This window comes from Trichophyton rubrum (assembly GCF_000151425.1).
Source record: "Trichophyton rubrum CBS 118892 genomic scaffold supercont2.1, whole genome shotgun sequence".
In the NCBI taxonomy this organism is placed as follows: Eukaryota; Fungi; Ascomycota; class Eurotiomycetes; order Onygenales; family Arthrodermataceae; genus Trichophyton; species Trichophyton rubrum.
The window spans coordinates 352,359-372,446 of record NW_003456428.1 but is presented as its reverse complement, the minus strand read 5'-3'; the positions used below and the strand labels follow the sequence as shown (position 1 = coordinate 372,446).

General features: G+C 50.1%; 6 protein-coding genes across 7 annotated transcripts; 4 read left to right on the top strand and 2 right to left on the bottom strand.

The window, feature by feature from the left end:
- Window positions 1-289: 289 nt before the first annotated feature.
- Window positions 290-4,990, bottom strand: TERG_00146 (uncharacterized protein; the record flags this gene model as incomplete). Its single annotated transcript, XM_003238106.1, has 4 exons — window positions 290-1,175; window positions 1,239-1,468; window positions 1,528-4,458; window positions 4,571-4,990. The coding sequence occupies 4 exons, from the start codon at window positions 4,988-4,990 to the stop codon at window positions 290-292; spliced, it is 4,467 nt and encodes a 1,488-aa protein (XP_003238154.1).
- Window positions 4,991-8,354: 3,364 nt separating this feature from the next.
- TERG_00143 (uncharacterized protein) lies at window positions 8,355-10,726 on the top strand (the record flags this gene model as incomplete). The annotated part of the gene is made up of 7 exons (XM_003238103.1): window positions 8,355-9,243; window positions 9,306-9,407; window positions 9,469-9,521; window positions 9,582-9,720; window positions 9,781-9,850; window positions 9,910-10,066; window positions 10,118-10,726. The coding sequence occupies 7 exons, from the start codon at window positions 8,355-8,357 to the stop codon at window positions 10,724-10,726; spliced, it is 2,019 nt and encodes a 672-aa protein (XP_003238151.1).
- Window positions 10,727-11,120: 394 nt separating this feature from the next.
- Window positions 11,121-11,961, bottom strand: TERG_00142 (uncharacterized protein; the record flags this gene model as incomplete). Of its 2 annotated transcripts, XM_003238102.1 has the most annotated exons (3): window positions 11,121-11,271; window positions 11,332-11,846; window positions 11,929-11,961. In XM_003238102.1, the coding sequence occupies 3 exons, from the start codon at window positions 11,959-11,961 to the stop codon at window positions 11,121-11,123; spliced, it is 699 nt and encodes a 232-aa protein (XP_003238150.1). The 2 variants fall into 2 exon arrangements, with proteins under 2 accessions (XP_003238150.1, XP_047605014.1); XM_047749046.1 differs by lacking the exon at window positions 11,121-11,271 and having other exon boundaries at window positions 11,322-11,846.
- Window positions 11,962-12,389: 428 nt separating this feature from the next.
- On the top strand, window positions 12,390-14,364 carry TERG_00141 (uncharacterized protein; the record flags this gene model as incomplete). The annotated part of the gene is made up of 4 exons (XM_003238101.2): window positions 12,390-12,638; window positions 12,711-12,848; window positions 12,942-13,034; window positions 13,102-14,364. The coding sequence occupies exons 1-4, from the start codon at window positions 12,585-12,587 to the stop codon at window positions 14,362-14,364; spliced, it is 1,548 nt and encodes a 515-aa protein (XP_003238149.1). The 5' UTR covers window positions 12,390-12,584.
- Window positions 14,365-15,480: 1,116 nt separating this feature from the next.
- On the top strand, window positions 15,481-17,074 carry TERG_00140 (uncharacterized protein; the record flags this gene model as incomplete). Its single annotated transcript, XM_003238100.2, has 2 exons — window positions 15,481-15,845; window positions 15,908-17,074. 2 exons carry the CDS (start codon window positions 15,481-15,483, stop codon window positions 16,725-16,727), a joined length of 1,185 nt encoding a protein of 394 aa, XP_003238148.1. The 3' UTR covers window positions 16,728-17,074.
- A 1,023-nt stretch (window positions 17,075-18,097) lies between these two features.
- On the top strand, window positions 18,098-20,007 carry TERG_00139 (uncharacterized protein; the record flags this gene model as incomplete). The annotated part of the gene is made up of 3 exons (XM_047747555.1): window positions 18,098-18,343; window positions 18,474-18,608; window positions 18,663-20,007. The coding sequence occupies 3 exons, from the start codon at window positions 18,098-18,100 to the stop codon at window positions 18,975-18,977; spliced, it is 696 nt and encodes a 231-aa protein (XP_047603512.1). The 3' UTR covers window positions 18,978-20,007.
- Window positions 20,008-20,088: the final 81 nt, after the last annotated feature.

Sequence of the window (20,088 nt, the reverse complement as noted above, 5' to 3'; positions counted from 1 at the left end):
CGGAATTGCAAACGCCTAGCGGAAAGGAGGAAGCTGGACGATACGATGAAGTGAAAATGCACATGGAGGTCGATAAGGTAGCGCGGAGGACAGCAGGGCGGGAAATGGTATCTGAAATGGCTGATATTTCGAATTATTGGGAGAGAAAAGAAAACCGTACGAAAGTGAAAAGTATGGAAAGTCGTGATACGTGCGCACATTGAACGAGGGCCGTGGGGAATTAAAGGAGGAGGTTTTGATGCTGGTGCGTATATGCCAGCCGATATGGACGTGAATCGTATATATACACTTAATGTTCCTGGATGGCAGGATGGTTGTTGGGGTCGCCTCTAACATGACTAGATTCAATTCGGGCTAACATTGCCGCCGAAGTGAAGTCACTGCTGGCTTCGAAACTTGACCTGACCCGATCCACTGAGGATCTGCAGCGATCTATCGACGGCCTTACACGATCTCGTGGTGGGTTGCGCTCTTGTTCTAGTGACTGGTGCGCTGGAGGTCGGAGTTCCAGGCTTGCTGTGTAAGCAGTTGTGTCACTGCCATTTTGGCTGCGTGGGTTATGGGTTGTTGCAGTTGGTGCAACAGAAGGGGGGTATATGGGACGTTCCTCTTCGGGTTGATTTGGATCTCGCTTTGCAGCAGGTTTGCTGCTTTGCATGATCCCCGAAGATTGGGCAGCGAATGCGTGTGATGGGGGAACGTAAGCCTCGTATTTCTCAAGATACCTGTATTTTCCGAGTGTAACCAGCTCCCGAATAATGTCGACATCCCGAGGGAAGTATATCTTCTGTACCGACTTGATGGTGAATCTCGGTCCAAGACACATGACAACAGTGACGAATGTGAGAGCCCAAAAGGACAGACTTCCATATACTTCAGATGCTGCTTTGTAGAATGTACCCGCCGATGTGGTAGCAGAGTAGACACCAGTCCAGAACCAAAGAAGAAGTGAGCTCACAACGTTAATTAGGACAGTCAACCAATCCCAACGGTAGGTATTGAGCAAGACGTAGGTATTGCTGCATACAATCGCGCATGAGGCAACATAGATACCCATTCGTGTACGATCACTTAGGTCCAGGCCATTTTCACTGACGTTCTGTCCTGGACGGAAGAGGAGATATGTCATGAAGAAGCAGATCACAGACTGATACAATCCATCCAACATGTAAAGCCTGTATACCCATGGTTAGAAGACTTCGAAACTAAGAGGGAGGAAAGATAAAAGAGTGACATACCAGAACTTGGTGCGAGTCCACTCCTTCTGCTCGATACCAGTTTTGTAAAGCTGTGGAACGGCAAGAGACACTTTATCATTAACGTCCTGGTCAAGAATGCCCATCAAGATAACAGGTAGCGAGGTAAACGCAAGGTTAACCAGAATGATATAAGTACCGTCGAAAAGGTACGAACTATCAAAGTTGTTATATATGGAATACCAAAATAGGGCGCATGTCCAGACAAGGTTCTATACCATAGTTAGAGAACGATGCATCGATGGTATAAATAATGAAAGGAAACACATACCTTGTAGAAGAAGTTTGCAAGAGTCTCTGCAAGGCGACGATACGACCATCGACCATGCACCAAAATCAAACGCTGCAAGAACCTGAACTGTCCAATGGCATAGTCCGAAGACATGACTGCTTGTCGTCCTTCTTCACCAGCAATACCAACACCAACATCAGCTTCTTGAATCATAGAAACGTCATTGGCGCCATCGCCGACAGAGAGAGCCATCACTTTCAGCCCTTCCTTGACCATTTTAACAACTTGAGCCTTCTGCGCGGGACTGACACGGCAGCAAATGACGGATTTGCATTGTTTGCATAACAGAAGGAACTTTTGCTTCAGTTTATCGCTGAGCATTAATTTGAGAGTCTCTCCGTCAATAACAAGAGCATGAGTAGCAGCCGGAGGCTCGTGATTCTTTTGAGCTGCAAGAAGTTCTGCATCAGATCCCGTGAGGTTGAAATTCGCAAGGTGGTTGTCTATCTCTGTGGTGGCAGCATCGATGTCATCCGGGTCAATATTGAAGACGATTAGCTCCATGTCACTGGTCAGCAGGTTGCAGGAGAAACCGATGTTGATAGCGGTCTCGACCTTGTCGCCCGTCAAAACCCACAGTTTGATACCCGCAGCTCCAAGCAAGGAAATGGTGTCTGGAACGCCATCTTGCAATCTGTCTTCGATGGCAGTTCCTCCGAGTAAAGTAAGCTCACGTTCAATGGAGCTTGCTGCCTCCTCAAGCTTCTCGTCACGGTCAACAATAGCCTGAGCAGCATCCTCGTAAGCCTTACTCCACTCCTTGTATTCCTCTTCCGAAAGGATGCGTTGTCCTACACAGAGCGTTCGGAGACCTTCTCTGGCGAAGACTTCAAGTTGGGCAGCTGTATTTTTCCTGAGTTCAGCTTGCTTACCGCGAGAAAGGCGGGAATATATTATGCTATCGGCACCCTTGCAGAAGAGTATGATTCTTCCATCAGGCATTCTGATGATGGCACTCATTCGCTTTCTGGTAGAGTTGAACTCTAGAGTGTTGAGAACGGTGTATCGTCGTTCCTCGCCCATGACATTCAGTCGGATATCATCGCCGGATCGGCCAAGTACGGTGAAACCGCAGTCTCGCGCTGTAGATACGAGAGCGGCTTCATCTGGAGATTGAGCCTTGAAATCAATTCTGGGTGGGTCACCCGGTGTACGTTCTGTGATGACAGTATGGCATAAAGCGAGAGCAATCATGAAGTTGGTAACAGCGTCCCTCTGTTCCTCGCCCGATGAGCCGGTGAGATCGGAGACAAAGTTCGAAGACACAAAGGTTAATTCATCATCGTGGAGATACGGGTTGTCGTGAATAGCTCTGAGCTGCTTCAACATTGAGGCTCTAGACTGCGCTATCTCTTCTTTGGCCTTTCTGGATACTTCTTCCACATTGATTCCTTGTCTGCGCTGCATTCCAGCCTGTGCTTCTGTGTAGGCCTCGCCATAAGAAACACCATTGATAGTGCATTTCTTGAACTCCATGATATTCTGGGTCAAGGTACCGGTCTTGTCGGAGAAGATATATTCAATCTGGCCAAGATCATCCGAGATATTCCAAGATTTGGGGGTGCAGGGGTATTCTAGTTTTTCATAGTACATGAAGGTATCACTGTGAATGAAGACGGCCTGGAGAGTACGAACGATCTCAAGGGAGACAAAAAGAGAGATCGGGACAAGGTTCTGGAACAGGATAAGGGATGCCCAGAATGTAATGATTCCATCGACACTGGGTTTGCCGCCATAAGACCCATACTCGAACCAGTCCAAAGAATTGTCACCTTGGGCCCACGTAGCTCCCTGCACGATACCCGAAGTAAGACACATGGCAAAGAGAATGATAAAATTGTAGACGACGTTCCAATTGAGATCCTTTGCGAGCCGCGCGGTTTTGCGTGGGCTGACGCCAGTATTGAGCATAATCTTCGTTTGTAGGCCAGTGAAGATGACAACTGCAAGGACCCATTCAGTGTTTCGCAAGTTGCAGCCACGAAGCAAGACATTGTTGATGGTGATTGCTTCCACCATCTCTTTTTCAGGGGAGTCCGGGTAATCAGGGTTAGCCTGCGACCACTTGATCGCACCGTTGTACTGGTAAAGGTTGGGATGCGGTTGCTCGCTCTCGATGACGAATTGGGCAGCTTCACAATCTCTCGCGTGTTTGACAGCACGTCCGCAGTGGAGTGCCTGTCGCACTTTCAAGTTTGTTTCTCCATCGAGATTCTTGGTTTCAACGTAGCAGCCACCGTCCGGGTCAGAGGTAGACAGGACCACCACATCAGCTGGAATCTGCTCTCCATTGTAAATTCGGATAAAGTCACCTACTTCTACGTTCTTCCAGTAGTCGCGTTTAAATCTGGCAGATCCAGACGGTTGCCATGACTTGTTCAGAATACTGCCGTAGAACTTGGCTGGGTGTGACATTGGAGTCTCATTGAAAGGAGGAGGAGCGCGTGATTCGGCTTTACCGTTTCCATTTGCACCTGGGGATGGGAGGGGCGTCATTTGGATGTCTTCGCTGTCATTTCCAGGACGGTCTGCCTGGTAGGACGGTCGGTAGGAATAGGTTGAATTGCGGAACTCGGGTCGTTGAGTAGCGATCGACATTCGCGGCGTATCCTCCACGACTGGTTTGGGCTCGGGCTTTTCGCCCTTTCTCACACGCTTGAACCACTTCCAGGCCCGCCGAATCCCCCTCGTCGTCGCCTTCTTGATCCGACGCCATAGTGATACGTTATCCTCGGTAGAATTGACGTTGTTCCAGCCTACCAGGCGGTGAATGGGCGAGTTATTCAAATCGTTATCCAGAACTGTCCTTCGCCAGTCTTCAACACCATCTTTCAACGCGGTAACCGTCAGAATGGAAATAAGTGGCACTGCTCCCAGGCCAGGGTTGGTGGCACCGAAAAAGGAGAAAATCTGCACCAGTGCAACAGATCACAAATTGTCAGTCTTGGATACAAGGGAAAATATATATAAAAAGAAAAGAAAAAAAGATATTGTGATGGCAAATGAAAGGGGAAACACTCACACTGAGGATGATGATGAACAGGAAGTAAACATTGGCCATATTGTGAAATTGGTAGTACAGGTTCTTCGGGATGAAGCTGAGAGGAGTGTACTTTGCTGTCCGGACCTTGTTCCGTCCAAAAGTTATGGTCGACTTGCCGTTCTCGTCTCTCTGGTGAGGCGGCGGCGGTACGTTGACATAGATCCGCCGTCTTTCGGCCTCATCAGAGGCATCCGAGGGCTCGCTGCCATTGGGGAGGCTGCTGGTGTTGGACCTCCGCTTCTCGTCCTTTGAACCTGCTCGCTGGTGCAGCTTGTCCATGATCGAAGTTCGCTTTCTCGAGCCTTGCCGGCCGGGACGACGCTGGGTGGCCCATCGCATCCGCTTCGACGGTTTCGATACGTTCGACTCATCTTCGCTTCCAAACTGAACCACGGCCATGGCGTTCTAGCTTCTTCTTAGATATTGCATAGAGTACGGCCGTCCAACTGGTCCTTTTTCTCTCTCTCTCTTTTTTTTTTTTTTTTTTCTCTTCTTCTTCTTTTCGTATCGTATCCTTTTTTCGTATCCTTGTCTGTTTGTTGATTCAAGTAGTCGAGCCTGCGCCGGAGTGTAGAGGTACGAGAGAGAGAGAGAGAGAGAGAGAGAAGAGGCGGTGGTGTAGATAAAAAGCAGGCGAAGAGGGTATAGAGACAGCACCGGAAGAGTAGGGAACGACCACGACGGCCAGGAAGAGAGCAGCAGACAGCAAGGCAGCCTGACAGGGCTCCCGCGAGGCCTTTGAGAATTGATCCGGCAGTCGTACGCAGGGAGCGTGTGGACCAGGGGAGAAAGGGAAAGGGACGATGGTTCAGGAGAGCAGCAGCTGCGAGACCGACGGGTCCATAGGGCGAATTCGCAGCGTCTGGGGGCCGACCAGAGCCAGCTGCAGGGCCGACTGACTTTTTTGACTGAGAGCGAGAAGCGCGAGTTCTTTGGCGAGAGCACCGTCTGGCGGGAGCGCGAGGCCGGTGGTAGGCAGGCAAGCGGCGGCGGCGGTGGTCGTGGTGGTGATGATGATGCGTGGTGGCCACAGAAACCTTTGGAGACGACAGAGACTGAGAAGAGACAACAAGAAAGACCGCCAGCGCAGGAGAGACCTCAGGTACAAGCGGCACAGGAAAAACAATAATCAGCAGCTCCAGGTTCCAATCCGATGTCTCCGTCGCGGCGGAGGGTAAAAAACGAGGGCGGCCGGTGCAGACGATGCGAGGACGAGGCCGAAGACGAAGAAACGAAGACGAAGACGAAGACGAAGAATTACGGAGACGACCCAGAGTTGGAGCTCAGCTGGCGGTGGGCTCTGCCTGGCCAGTGAGTTACAGCGACCCTCGCGCTGGCTGTTGATTACTTGTCCACTTCTCCAGCGGCTTAGCAGCGAGCTCCAGGCTCCGACTGGGCGCAAGGGGGCGGCGGGCCGGGCTCATCCTCCCTGCGCTGCTGGTGTGCCTGCGGAAGGCTGGCCTGGTACGGAGTCAGGATATGTCTGCCCGCTACACTAGATGTATGTCTGCTATCTGTTGCTGTTGCTGTTGCTGCTACTGCTACTGCGTCGGCGTTGTGATGTGATGCTGCTGGCTAACCACCGTGACGCCGACAGCCGCCCTGTGATCCATCCGAGACTGCGCTGTTCAACCTCGGCCACGGCGTGGATGGCCCATGGCCTGTCCGTCCGTCTGTCGGGCTGGCTGGCTGGCTGCGGGCTGGCGGAGTTCTCGATATCTGTCGTCGCCATGGCCGGTGGCAGCGAGTATGGGGAAATAAAACAAGCAAAACACCATCCGCGAACTCGCATCAGGGGTGATGCCGCGCCAGGGATCATGCATCCATCCGCCATTCGCTCCCTGGCCATGCTTGCGTCCGTTCCTTACACATGCATCGCATTATTGTTATCTGTTATTGTTATCTCAGAGCCCGCTGCCAGGCAGGCAGGCAGACAGCCGGACAGACAGCCAGCCGACACATCACCAACGCCATCTTTGCTGCCGGCCTTCCCAGAAGAACACCTTAACGGAACGACCGGCTCAGCCGCCAATTGTGGAGGCTTCGTCTGTCTCGCTCGGCCTTCCACCTCAGCGGCTTGATTATTAACCTCGTTAGCGAAGAGATCCTCCTGGCAAAACATTAAAAATTGGATAATTCCATGCAGAAATCAACTAGCGCGAACATCAGGAATGCGAGGAAATGCGAAGAAGAACTGCTACGGCACAATCTCCGTATCAGTGCGCTTCGCCTATCGCTGCTGGGGGTCTTGCGGTACAGTGTAACTGCGGATGGAGGAGTTGGGCTTGGTTAAATTGCTTCGTGTTTCTTCCGCTTGGGCTGCAGCATATCTCGTGCTTCTTGCGCGGTTTGAGGCTGCCATCAACTTGAAACGGCGATCCGAATTATTGCGCGTTCAACCAAGACTCAGTGCGTATGTGTGTGGACCAGTGTCGTGCTGTGCCTCGTATCTCATGTACGGATCGCCAGCCTGCTGCTCTCCATTCTTAAAGCCGCTCTGTCCGACCCTGCGGCCATGCTTGTGACGGTTGAGGCGGCTCGGGTTTTTTCCTACCCGTTAACTACTTGGCTATGACGTTTTTCTTGCCGACATTTATGGAGCAGATATTACTTCGAGAGGGTCACCATCTTTGGTGTGATATCCTATACTTCGCATGGCGAGTGTCCAATCTAAAATGGCTGGAGAAGGGGCTCAGTGTGTCTCCAGTTCTTTTTGGCAGCCTTCTCCTCCTCCAAGGAATCTCCGCTCGGAAACATCATCCTTTGAGCTTGCGGTATTAATCCTTAGGCTCCTTCTGTTGATCTTTGATTGATATGCTCTCTCTTAGACATGTGGCTTTTACTTACGACTTGCAGATAGTCTTCATTGTGTATCAATCTGATATGCTAGGCTAGTATCTTAGCAGTCAAGAGTCGTACACACGCCCGTCTGACAAGCAGCTATCGAGTAAGGCGTACTTGATGGATTTGTTTGCTGTTCAAACAGGGTATGCAATTGATCAGTGCGGTGTTTCGTGCGTTTCATAACAATACTGACATCACAACTTATAGACAGCTCATGCTTCCGCTTGCTAGCTATCTTCTAAGGTCGCAGCTGTTACGCGGAAGAGCAGCGGAGGGCGAGAAAGCAAAAAAGAGATTGCAGTACAGAGCGCTCGAAGTAGCTGATACAGAAGGTTATATATATTGGCTTGCATACTCTCAAGAAGCCCCTAGAGATCCGCCAACTTGACAAAAACAAGTCTTAGGTACTCTTCGATGTCGACATCCGACGCATAAACCCCTCGCCAGGCCAATTCATAGCTTTTAATTCCAGACTATCTACGTCCGCTCGTATCCCTGTGCACGATCTTAAGATCAAAAACGAAGATACCAGTAGTTGAAAGCTGTCAAAACGAAGAGGGAGAGACAGGATGTAGCTCATCTGACCCCTGCGCTTAACTCAGCTGAGCGAAACTTTAAAAAGTTAAGATGACTGTAAGTGACCAACTTCCTTGGATCACGCCGCGGAAGTCTAGAAGACTAATTAATAAATTATTGTAATATTAGAAGCTTTATCTATATATATATATAACCATTAGCTATTACCATATCTAATAGAGTTGTACTTAGGTATTATATTTAGTCTCGGAAAAATACTTAGTAGCCCAACATCAATTAATTAGTATCACGTGATATCTCTTAAGGTTCTCGTGAAAGCGCGTCTCGAACGTCCAAAAGAAGAGCCAAAAAGCCGACTATAAGAGCAAAGAAATCCTATATAATGAAAGAAAATCACAAGATATCCTTCTATTTCAAGCCCGCAGAGTCTTCTTCAGAGCCACACCCTGTAGCCGGCGTGAAACGGCCCAGCATCAAAGATGGGCCCGGCTCTTCGTCACCACTGACTTCTTGCCCGCCAGACCTCTCATCCCCCGTCCAGCTTACCTCTTCTCTCTCAGAGCCCAAGCAGGAGCAGGTTATACTGCAAGATCGCTCAAGGAATGATAGCTCTGGTGCTGCCGAGACAAGCCATCGCCAGCACACTCCCATGGATGAGCCAGCTGCCTCGTCGTTCACCACTGTTCCCGGCTCCCAGCGGGTGTTCAAAGACGGGCAGATTGTGATCACAGCATCTGACGACGATGATGATGACTACTCTATTAATTCAATTGCCATCTCTACGGATGAGCTGCTGGCTAAGTTCTTGGGCACCTCGGGCCAGAATGAAGAAGGCTCAGATACAGACATGTCTGGTTCAAAGGGCCGGAAGGGCTCGAGGGCCAAACCTAAGCCCAAGTCCAAGGAAGCCCAGACAGCAACGGCCAGAACAACACATAAGTTCTCCCTAGATGACCTCGTAGCAGATGCCATGCACGACAAGGAGAGAGAGGCCCAGGTGTCGGCTGCAAAAGTGCTCATCCAGGAATCCATGGGCAAATACAAAACCAAGGGCAAGAACCCCGCTGATAAAGATGATATATATGCCTCTTTAGTTTCAGATGCCTCGGATCCAGTTGCTGTTCGGCGACTGAAGGATGCAGTGTTGCGGACAGAGGCCCTTCGACAAGGCATAAGTTGGTCCTTCTTTCGCTATGATCCGCCAACAGTCGATGTTGAGCCTTTCCCAATCTTGTCAGTAGATCCTGAGTCTTGGGAGGGTATCCTCAGAGGTGAGATGTCGTCTACTACTTGTCGTGCATTATCTTTTCTATCATACTAAAATCCGCAATAGAACCTTCTTCTCGTGATAGAGCGTTTCTATCAGGTGTGGTTGGGGAAGTGCTAAAATACATGCCCTTACAGAATGATGTTTTACTCTGGATTCTACAGTCAGGTGTGAACTCCTATACCAAAAAATGAAGTATTGATTATGTGCATTGCTAACAGGCAACTAGTGGCTACGGAACCACGAGATGAACTTCGGTTTGCATATATCAGTACTCTTCAGGTTCGTTAGTCTAAGCCTACCTTCCTACATAGGTTAAACCCTAGGTAATAATACGCTTAGGTTTCTCCTGAATATCTAATAGCTTCTCTCGTCCAACCTTCGCATATTGATCGCTTGTTTGCAACGTTGGGGGCGAAAAGTAGCGCACTAGATGCTTCAGAGCCTCTAGTGCCTGATACTCGTAATGTTGATGAAGAAGGTGAGCTATCCCCTTACACTAAAGTTCAGAGGGTTGATTCTTCTGATAACATTTTTACAGAGTCATCACCCCCCATAGACAGGAAATATTTATTATCTGTTTTAGCACTGCTTTCCAACGTAGCTGAAAAGTGAGTCCATCATCCTCATTTGTCTTTCCTTGCCTTCCTGCTAATAACTGTATCCGTAGACTAAATGCTTTGACTCGTGAACATACGTTGAAGATCCTATTTCGCTTAGCGCTCGACGAAACTGTCATGAATGATGGAGCGGTCTGTGCTGAGGCACGACGAGCAATTCCTGCGTTATTCGGCCAGTCAAGATCTTCTGCTCTACCAGAGGCTAACGTATGTCTTCCAATAACTTTGCTTCTCAGTTGGTAGGCTAACTATTTCCAGGCCCACGAGTTGGCCCAAAATACATATCAAACAATCAAAGACACAACTCTCCAATGTCTTCTTCTTAGAAATATACCCCCAATAACCCCAGAGATTGCCCTGTTCAGGTGTCGTCTGGCATCCACCTTTCTGTTCATGGATAGCTCGCCACTCGATAAGTCGGACGCTGAGTTGATCAATCTACGGAAAATCAGCTCACAATTGAAAGGTGAACGATTTAAAGTTAACGAACATCGGCCTGAAGACAAGGAGCCATTTGACTTTGCCAGCTTAGCTGCTTTAACCACAATACTTGACGTTGCGATTGACTCAGGGACCCTACAGCGTTCTTTCTTAGATAGGGAGGAGGAGATTGAATTCAATAAACAGGTCGATAAACTTGCAGATCGAGTGAAGGCTATATTTACTGCTATTCAGGATTCTGGTGCCTCACATATGAAACGCACTGAGGCCAAGGAAAGCCTGCAAGCACTTCATTATCGGCTTGTCTATACTGTGAGGACTAAGCCTGTCCTGAAGAAGTCCTATTTTGTTTCCTCGAATGACGATGACTCCGCCGGTGGTAGTGGAAAGAGGGATATTTTGGAAAAGTTTCTCGGAGTCAGATAAAAGCAACAGCCTATGAAGATATGTGAGATGATATTGGGCATTTCTGCCACTTCCATGGTATATATATAGATGAAGAGCCATGATACCAAAGCGGGAGGGGCTGGGCGGATGTGTAGAATAAAATACAAGCGATAGCAATATTCTAAATGGTCATTGGATCCAAGAACGGCTGCAGCTAGAGTGAGGTATACATCTGGCATGCTTCTAGTGTTCAATTGAGGGATGGAGAGCCCCGTCAAGGTTGGGAGGTACAATGGTGGCTGACAGCTAGCTGACTGTGACGATGGCGGCGAGATCAGAGAATACAAATCGAAAAAAAGGGAGGAGGGGTGTGAAAGCCCGCGCAATGCTCAAAAAAGAAAAGGAAAAACAGGGTCGAAACACCAGGGACAAATTAATCGTAGAACTTGCGATTGGCGTTCTTGCCGAAGAGCATCTCTCTGACTGTGGGTAGGGAATCTGCCTCCAGTAATCTCAGACGCTCTTCGAGTGTGTTATTATATTCAATTTTCCCATTGCTTCCGAGAATGATAACACCACCAGCACTAGATTGTACACTGTTAGCAAATCTACCCATTCCAAGTAACAAGGGGAACTAGACATACGAGTCTTGAGCGAGTGGTTCACGCTCATCGATCTCAACGGTGGCTTCCCTTCCAACTTTATCCTTGAACTCCTTGGAAGCATTCTCGGCGGCCTTTCTGACAGCAGCATAATCAGCTTTTCTGGCTCTAACCTGCACTTTGCTCTCGTTCAAAGCGTAGAGTCCCTCTAGAATAAGGCCGGCCAGTGTCTTCTCGTAGTTGGCACCCTTCTTTCCCGTGGCAGCAGTGGTAACCTCTCCTCTGGCCCGCTCGAACAATTCGTCCAGGAGTTGCTGTCTAGCCGAGAGGACCCGTAGACGAGTCTTGTTGGCAAGGGTAGACTTGGTGATCTGCTGCGACATGCTCGCCTGCTTGAACTTCTTCTCGTACAGCTGGTCGATAGAAGCAATCTCCTGTCGTACAAGTTTCGATTTCTCGATGGCAAATTCTTCATCCGCCTTGAGATTGATCTCTCTGGCCTTCTCGAGAGCTTCCTGTCGGATGAAGGCGGTCATCTTGCGGAGCTCGCCCGCGACCTACATGCGATGAAAGCACCAGCCATCAGCGTCAAAGCAACTTGACTAATGGATAACCGAGCCCCGCGCGGGAAACACGTACCTGGTCGTCTGAAAGGGCATGGCTTTGAGACATTTTGAATGCAATGGACGGGTTATATGCAGTGGTCGTAGATAGGTAGGATGTTAAAGCTGGAAGGCAACAAGCCAAAGCTGTTAGCGAGAAAGTCGACCAGCAAAACCAAAGAGAACGCAGCTCTGTAAATACCTGAGTGAAATCCTTCCGGCCGGTATCTTTTACAGAGCACAATTGCTGGTCAGCAGAACGGAGATGCTGGCTGTCAGGTCGTTGTTATTCTGCTGCCGTCGTTGCTCGATGGGAAGGCGATGTTGATGTTGACGTTGGAAGTCAGCGAGCGACGAGAGTGGACGGGGCCCGGTGGTGGAGCGTCACCTGCTCTGCTTCCCAACCACGGCGAGCTGCTCGAACGACCAGCATCCAACGTCCTCGCCAGCATCACCTCGACACATCACCCAGCGCAGTTGCAGCTATCACCCGGCCATGCCCTCACGGCCATCCTCTGCACTTCTGTCTCATCCTGCTAGCATATAACATAAATATAACTCGCTCATCGACTCTCGCGCGCCGCCTCGCCTCCACCATGGCCCTCGCCAGTCAGTAGCCAGCAGCTACGCACACACGGAAGTCATACCAGCTTCACTGTCTTTTCCCCTTTTCTCGAGTTGAATAACCAATGCATGGGGATATTCGAGATGGGCCTCGGTCACCTGTCGCCTACAGGGGGCATAATAGTACGTTTTTGCCTCGTTCAGAGATCTGTTTGAGGGGCTTATTGCTGATGCGACTTGCGACTGGACGTTTAGATCGGCGTACTGGTCGGAGTGATATCAACGAGTTTGCAGGCTGTCGGACTTACGCTGCAACGGAAATCGCATATACTTGAAGATGAGAAGTTTCCCTACGACACGCGCCGACCGGCCTTTAAACGGAGAAGATGGCAGGTTAGTGGGGACATCGCCTCGATTCTTTGGTTGAATATACACAGAGATAAACAAGCAAATTGACACGACGGACGCTGACGGTGGACGATATAGATCGGAATGTTCATGTTCGTCAGTGCCAATATCGTTGGGAGCACTATACAGATTACGACGCTGCCTCTACCAGTCCTGTCTACCCTACAAGCTGTGCGTCTCCGTACCCCCTTTATTCTTCAAATCCTTCGAGCTATGAACTAACATTATCACTTCTCAGTCCGGCCTTGTTTTTAATACCATATTTGCAACTTTGATCCTTGGGGAGCCGTTCACGCGGTACTCAGTAATCGGAACATGTCTAGTATGCGCTGGCGCTATTCTGATTGCCACATTTGGAGCTATTGGTGAACCCGCCCACACTTTGGATCAACTACTTAAACTCCTTGTTCGGCCTGCGTTCCTCCACTGGATGGCTGGAACGGGCGTGGTTGTTCTGCTTTTAGTCCTAGGAGCTCGTGCCTTGAAGGTGTCCCCTACACCTGCCCAGGCAAGGGGATATATGTCCATTTGGTCTCCACACCTCCATCACAGTCCCAGGATAAAGCTAGTACGTGGGATGATATACGGATCACTCAGTGGTATCCTATCAGCCCACTGCCTTCTCCTTGCAAAATCTGCAGTCGAGCTGGTTGTACGAACGATTTCGGATCAGGACAACCAGTTTGTCTTTTGGCAGTCTTGGATCATCCTGCTTGCGCTCGTCGCTTTGGCCCTGACTCAGATGTACTATATGCACCGTGGCCTGAAGTTGTGCAGTACAAGTGTCTTATATCCTTATGTGTTTTGCGTTTACAACATAATCGCCATTCTAGATGGCTTAATATATTTTCACCAGGCCTCCCAACTTTCCGGGCTTCATGCTGGATTGATAGCCCTTGGAACGGTTATTCTACTGTCCGGGGTACTTTGCCTTTCCTGGAGATTGGAAGAATCCCCTACGCATCCCGGACAGGCTGCCGTGCCTCCTCCAACAAGCGCTATAGGCCCTGGTCTTGGTTTAATGGAGGAACCAGATACCTCCGCTGCAACATACGCTGATTTCACACATCCCGGTGACGAAGAATCATATCTGGGCGAACGTCAACCTCTACTACATCATACACCCCGTCTCCGACAACCTTCCAGTCCCTTCAACCACCCATATCGAGCCTCCACCTTTTCACACAGACGTTCCACCAACCCAGGCCTAGAAACTGCAGAGATTTTGGCAGAGCTCCGAGACGACCAGAACGATGGTGACCTCGGTGGCCGTCGAGAGCTACTTGCTCGCTCGGCTCTCCTCCCTCAAGACTCTCCATCGTGGCCCCGTCGAGCGTCAAAACGACAACGGCGTAAGAGCACAACCTCCGTTTCGACCGGCCATAGACGTTTATTTTCTCTCTGGGGAACGTCCAGTGAGACAACGGTGCCTACAGGCAATGACCGGGATGGCAGAAAATTGACAGATCCCAAAAGAGCAAATTTTGCAGAGGGATCTTAGTTCCATCTAGACAGTGCTGCATCTCGAGGCCAGACACCTTTATCTGAGCCTAGTTGCACATTCGACATTTGAGATTTTCTGCGCCCTGGCTGTAATGTGTACTCATATATGATCGTTTCAACACCGGGGGTCTTTGTGTGCTGAACTGACAGAGATGTCCCCGATGATGAGCGGAGTGAAAAAGATGACCTTCTTTGCCTTAATACCCCAAATATTGTATGTATTTAACGAGTAGATATTCCTCGGATAATTCAATAGACGCCTTTCTATGCCTTAAGTTGTAGGTGACCTGTTGTCAAGAATGGCTGCTTCTTCGTAACTATCAAACCCGACAATTTATGGGATGTATAGTTATGGAATGCATCCCCTGCTCAGACGACTTATATTATGTTTGTGATATAATAGATATTGTGTTTGTGCCTATAGATCTAAGGGCGGAGCATTTGGTCGGCCCATGCACCACAACCCCAGCTATCTCAGCAACTTTCAACACAAGCAGTCTGCAAAGCCTGTCTGTCCAAAGCGAGGATGAAATATCATTTGGGCGACTCTGTAACTATCATTCGCTGTATGGTTTGAGGCAATGAAACGAACCTGAAACCAGTCACCCCTTTCTAGTTAATATCAAGTTTAACCGTGCAGGGGCTCCCTGAGACTCCACAGCAAGCTCAGAATTCAATCGATTGGCCAAAGTTTCCAGCTTCTGGCGCCCTAACCATCCAGCATTGACCACAAGTGTGTTTGATATTTGCATAGTCCAGCGCCAAAGAGAAGGCTTCAGGTTTTGCTATTTGCCAGTTGGTAGAGTGACACATCCTTTCATCGAGCGACAACTGCCCTGTAACTTACAACTTCACCACAAAGACAACCTGGCTGACCGACTACTAGTTTATGCAGTGAAAAGGCTCGTATAACAGAGAGATATTCACCGAACATTCTATAGTTAGTTAGTATGTAAGTGAGATCGAATGTCACTGTGCCTTTTCCCATTCCACAGCTCTATATAACCCAACCACGTCTCGCAGCTTTCTTTTTCTTTTGAAATAAAGAAAGAAGAACACTTTCTTACCTCCGTCATAGGTATCTCCACCCCGCATTACCAAACTTCGACTCACCATGAAGACTGTGCCATTTCTCTCGTTGCTCCAGGCAGGAATGTTGACGTCTGGAATAGTGGCGCAGAACATTGCATTTGTGGGCAGCAACGCCAACGCCATAGCAACTGTTAGCTTTGATACCAAGACTGGAACCTTCAAGGTTACCGGAAACAACACAGATTCCAGCACGCCGTCATGGCAGGAAGTCTCGAGGGACGGCAAGTTGCTATATTCTATCGAAGAGACATCGACTGAACATGCCTTGACGAGCTACTCTATCGGCCAGGATGGGAAGCTGAAGAAGCTGAAGTCTATCAAGGGGCTGGCAGGACCTGTCTCCTTGGACATGCACCCTACCCAGCCTATAATCATCACTGCAAACTAGTAAGTTGACTATTATACATGCCGTGTACATTTGTGTATGTACTAATTCAACGATAAACTAGTGGCTCAGCGAGTGCTTCAGCGTACTCTTCAAAGGATAACGGCGAGTTCACCCACCTGGGAGACTTTATGTTTAAAATGCAAGGCAAGGGGAAGGTACCAGACCGGCAGGACGCTCCTCACCCGCACCAGGCGCTCTTCGACCCAACCGGCAAGTTCGTTCTTATGCCGGACTTGGGCTCAGACCTGATCCGCATCCTCAAGGTAGACGCAGGACAGAAACTCAGCGTCGCACCTCCCAACAAGGTAAAACCGGGGACCGGGCCTCGCCATGGAGTGCTGTATCCAGCCGCGGACAAGCCTCGGTTTTACTATGTCGTGGGCGAGCTTTCCAACACGGTGACCGCGATGTCTGTCGAATACACGGTTGAAACGATCAAGCTTACCGAGATCCAAACCCTATCTACGCTTCCAGACGGGCAGACGGGGGCGGCGGGCGAACTCATCCTCTCGCCATCGGGTAAACACCTGTATGCCTCCAACCGGCTTGACAAGGTCTTCCCTGGCTCCAGCTCCGTCGCTTCGTATACCATTGACCAGATGACCGGCAAGCTGAAGCTGCTTGAAATCTTCAACGGCGGCGTGGAGAACATACGACACATGTCTATCCACCCTAGCGGCAAGTGGTTTGTGACCGAAGGCCAGAATTCGAACGACATCAAGGTATTTGCACTTGACCCTCAGACCGGAAAGGTGACTCCGGAGGCCAAGTCTACGCTGGAGATAGAAAAGCCTGTTTGCCTGCAGTGGTGGCATAACGGTGCTCAAGAGAGCGAGGCCCCCGATGCTGGCACCGAGACTGAATGCGAATATGATGACTAGATGAACATCTCAGCATCTGCGACCTCGAGGCTAAGGGCTGGCCCTGATGATGTTCTTTTCCTTCTACATTCTATGACAGTAATAATGATACGGTCTTTTCTGCACTTATAATGAGACATGAAAATAAACAGCCCTCCATAAGCCTGCCTGTCCTGTAACCGCTTTGCCCAAAGGTTCCTCCTCAATTGCCTAAACAGCCGAGGCAAAAAGGAAGGCAAGCGCCAAGACGAGTTGACCAACAGAGAATTAGACTTTGCTTACCTCAGCACTGGTTACTTCCTTATGTAAGCGGGACAACAGCCTTTCGGCTTCTTATTGTTCAGCTTCTCTTCAGCTTTCTCGCCTTTCGCGCTGTCCTGCAAGAATACGAAGGCGGAAAAAAAGGGCCTGATCGCTTGATCGCTGGCCCACCCGACGCTAAAAGGAGTGCAGAAAAGCAAGGAGATCTCCAGGCGGAGCAGATCTGAACCAGACGGGCAGCAAAGCGAGATGGGGAGACGAGCAAGGAGCACGCAGAGACGAGGCCCCGGGCCCTCCAGCCAGGACAGAACCGGCCTAGTTCCCGTGTCCCCCGTCATCCCAGAAGCGCTTCCTTCCAGAAGGCAGAGGTCTTTGAGACTTTGAGAGGGCCGCGGCGTGTTTGAGGGTTCTGCATGCTCAGCAGGAGGCGCAGCTGGTGAAACGCCGATCTTTGTCTTCCCGCGCGCGCCCTCCGGCTCTCGACTCGACCCTCGACGCTAACTCAGATGTCGAGCTGTCTGCTATGTGTGTACACCCACCTGTCGCCGAACCCAGTGTATCTTCCTGTAACTCTATCCTCTTTTAATATAATAATAATGGCTAGACTTACTCCTTTTTTTTTTTTTCCCCTTGCGTGGCAAATAGAGCGTGGCTATAAATAGCATCAAATAGCTGTATTATATAAGCCGTCGTAACAAAACGCCACCGTAATACGGTACCGCCCTGAGCGCGGCGTCACAGCGGGCGATACGGCGGCAGAACCGCGCCGACGATCTTCCGTGTCAGAACTAGGCAGGCGGTGAGCGCCCCCCTTCGCCGGCCGCCCGCCCTGGCGCTTTTCCTATTTCTTCGCCTGCTCGTCGCCCTTTTCGCCCTTTTTTCCCTCTTTTACTCCCGACCTTACCCAAACCTGTCACTCTTCCCACCCCAGCGCGTTACTCGATTCGGCCGCCCGTCCCTTTTCGCCCGCCAAACATCATACCTCTTTGGGAACAGCAGCAACCAGCACCAGCAAACCAGCAAACCAGCAACCACCGACCGCAGAGTCGCGACAGCAGACTCACGACAGACTCGCTTCCCCCGGCCAGCAGAGAACGCAGCCAGCTCGCCGCGCAGGACCGCTCATCGCCATGGCCGACGTCGCCGCGGTGCCCCAGGAGAATCCCTCGCCCTCGCAGGACGACCTCGTCCCTCCGTCCGGCAACGGATCGGCCTCCCTCGACTCTCGCAAGCGGCCGCGTCCTGCGGCCGACGACGACGACGACGATGATGACAAGCCCGGCCGCGAGCGTCGCAAGATAGAGATCAAGTTCATCCAGGACAAGTCCCGCCGTCACATCACCTTCTCCAAGCGAAAGGCCGGCATCATGAAGAAGGTTGGTTGTTGGCAGATCTAGATCACCGCGTCCCCATCGCCATCTCCATCTCCATCACGATCACATCTCGCGCACACACACCCATATGCATACATATATAATATACAATCCAGACTAATATGTTCGATAGGCATACGAATTGTCGGTCTTGACGGGCACGCAGGTCCTGCTTCTTGTCGTGTCTGAGACTGGGCTTGTCTACACATTCACAACACCCAAGCTACAGCCGCTCGTCACCCAGTCCGAGGGCAAGAACCTCATCCAGGTACGCCGCCCGTGGCACACCCACCTTATCATGAGCTACGACTAACCGATACAGCGCTGTTTGAACGCCCAAGAGCCTACGGGGACAGAGAACGGAGTCGAGGCGCCAGAGGTGCCAGCAGACTCACCAGACGAGGTCGCCCAGGCCACCGTCGCTGCCCAGCAGCAGGCCGCCGCCATACCGCCCCGTCCACTGCATCCAGGATACAACATGGGTGGCATGACCAACGAGCAGCAACACCAGATTGCGTACTATCAGAATCTTCAACAGCAGCAGCAGCAGCAGCAGCAAGCACAGGCTGGAGGTCAGTATTCGGGCGTGCCCGCTGGTACGCGTATGCCGCAGCAGTCCACCACCACCACCACTTGACCTTCTTCTCACTTCTTGATTCCTTCTTTTTCTTTCCTTTTCTATCCCTCACTAACTCTGTTCCATGCAGAATACTAAAAAGGGAAAGCAAACTTGTCACCTCTCATCTCAAAAGAAAAAACACGATTCTCACATCTCCTACTTTCTTCCTTGGCCGCGAATTTCTAGACCGGCCGAGGCAACATCTTTTTTTTTTTTTTTTTTTTCCTACAGCCTGTATAGAAGGAAACCCATGGGAATACTCGCCTGTCCTTCTCTTCGACACCGTCTCAAAGTCTCCCTCCTGTTTCCTTCACCTCTATATCCTTTCTAGAGTTATAGCCTTTCCCGAGCCGTCTCGTCTCAGGTCAACGTTCCGCCGACTTCTCACACAAACCAGGGGCCTATTTTCTCCCTCTCCTGGTACCTCTCCTCATCTTTCAGACCTCCTCCTCTTCTCCTCTCGGCGGAACTAACAACAGGAACGCAACACCTATGACACCCAGTGGATATGATTACTGTTATATGATACCAATTCAGCGGTGGATCCCTTGAGATCAATCTTGTCTACTTTTTATCCCGCATCTTTTTCATCGTCCTCGTTCCCCCCTCTTCCCCTATCTTTTCTTTATCACCAAACATATTACACACGGGGATGGAGGTTTTATATCGGAAACCCAGGAAAGGGTGGGGGGTTATGGTGTTTGTTCTGTATCTCTTTATGATAAACGTGTGCCCCCTTGACTTTGCTTGCTTTCTTCCTTAGCACTCTTACATGCTATTTCTACCCGTCGATGTTCCGTGCTCTTTTCCATCTGGTCGCTTCTTTGCTCTTATATCTATCTCACTCTATATTCCGATCGGTTTCGTTCGGAAGGGAAAATGGACGAAGGCATGTCTTATTTCAAGTCTCCTCGTGTTTTTATATCGCCCATGATCGTTCCCGTCTCTCTGCGTATACTGGCTTGCTCTTATCATGGTCTTAGCATGGTTTTATCAAGATGTATAATTCACTGATTTATACTTAAAAAAAAAAAAAAATACGTGCTGCTCTTCACTCAAAATGTCCTTTAGTACTCCGTTGCTCGTCTTTTGTGCAAGATGGCCGTGCTACAACATGACTGGTCCGAGG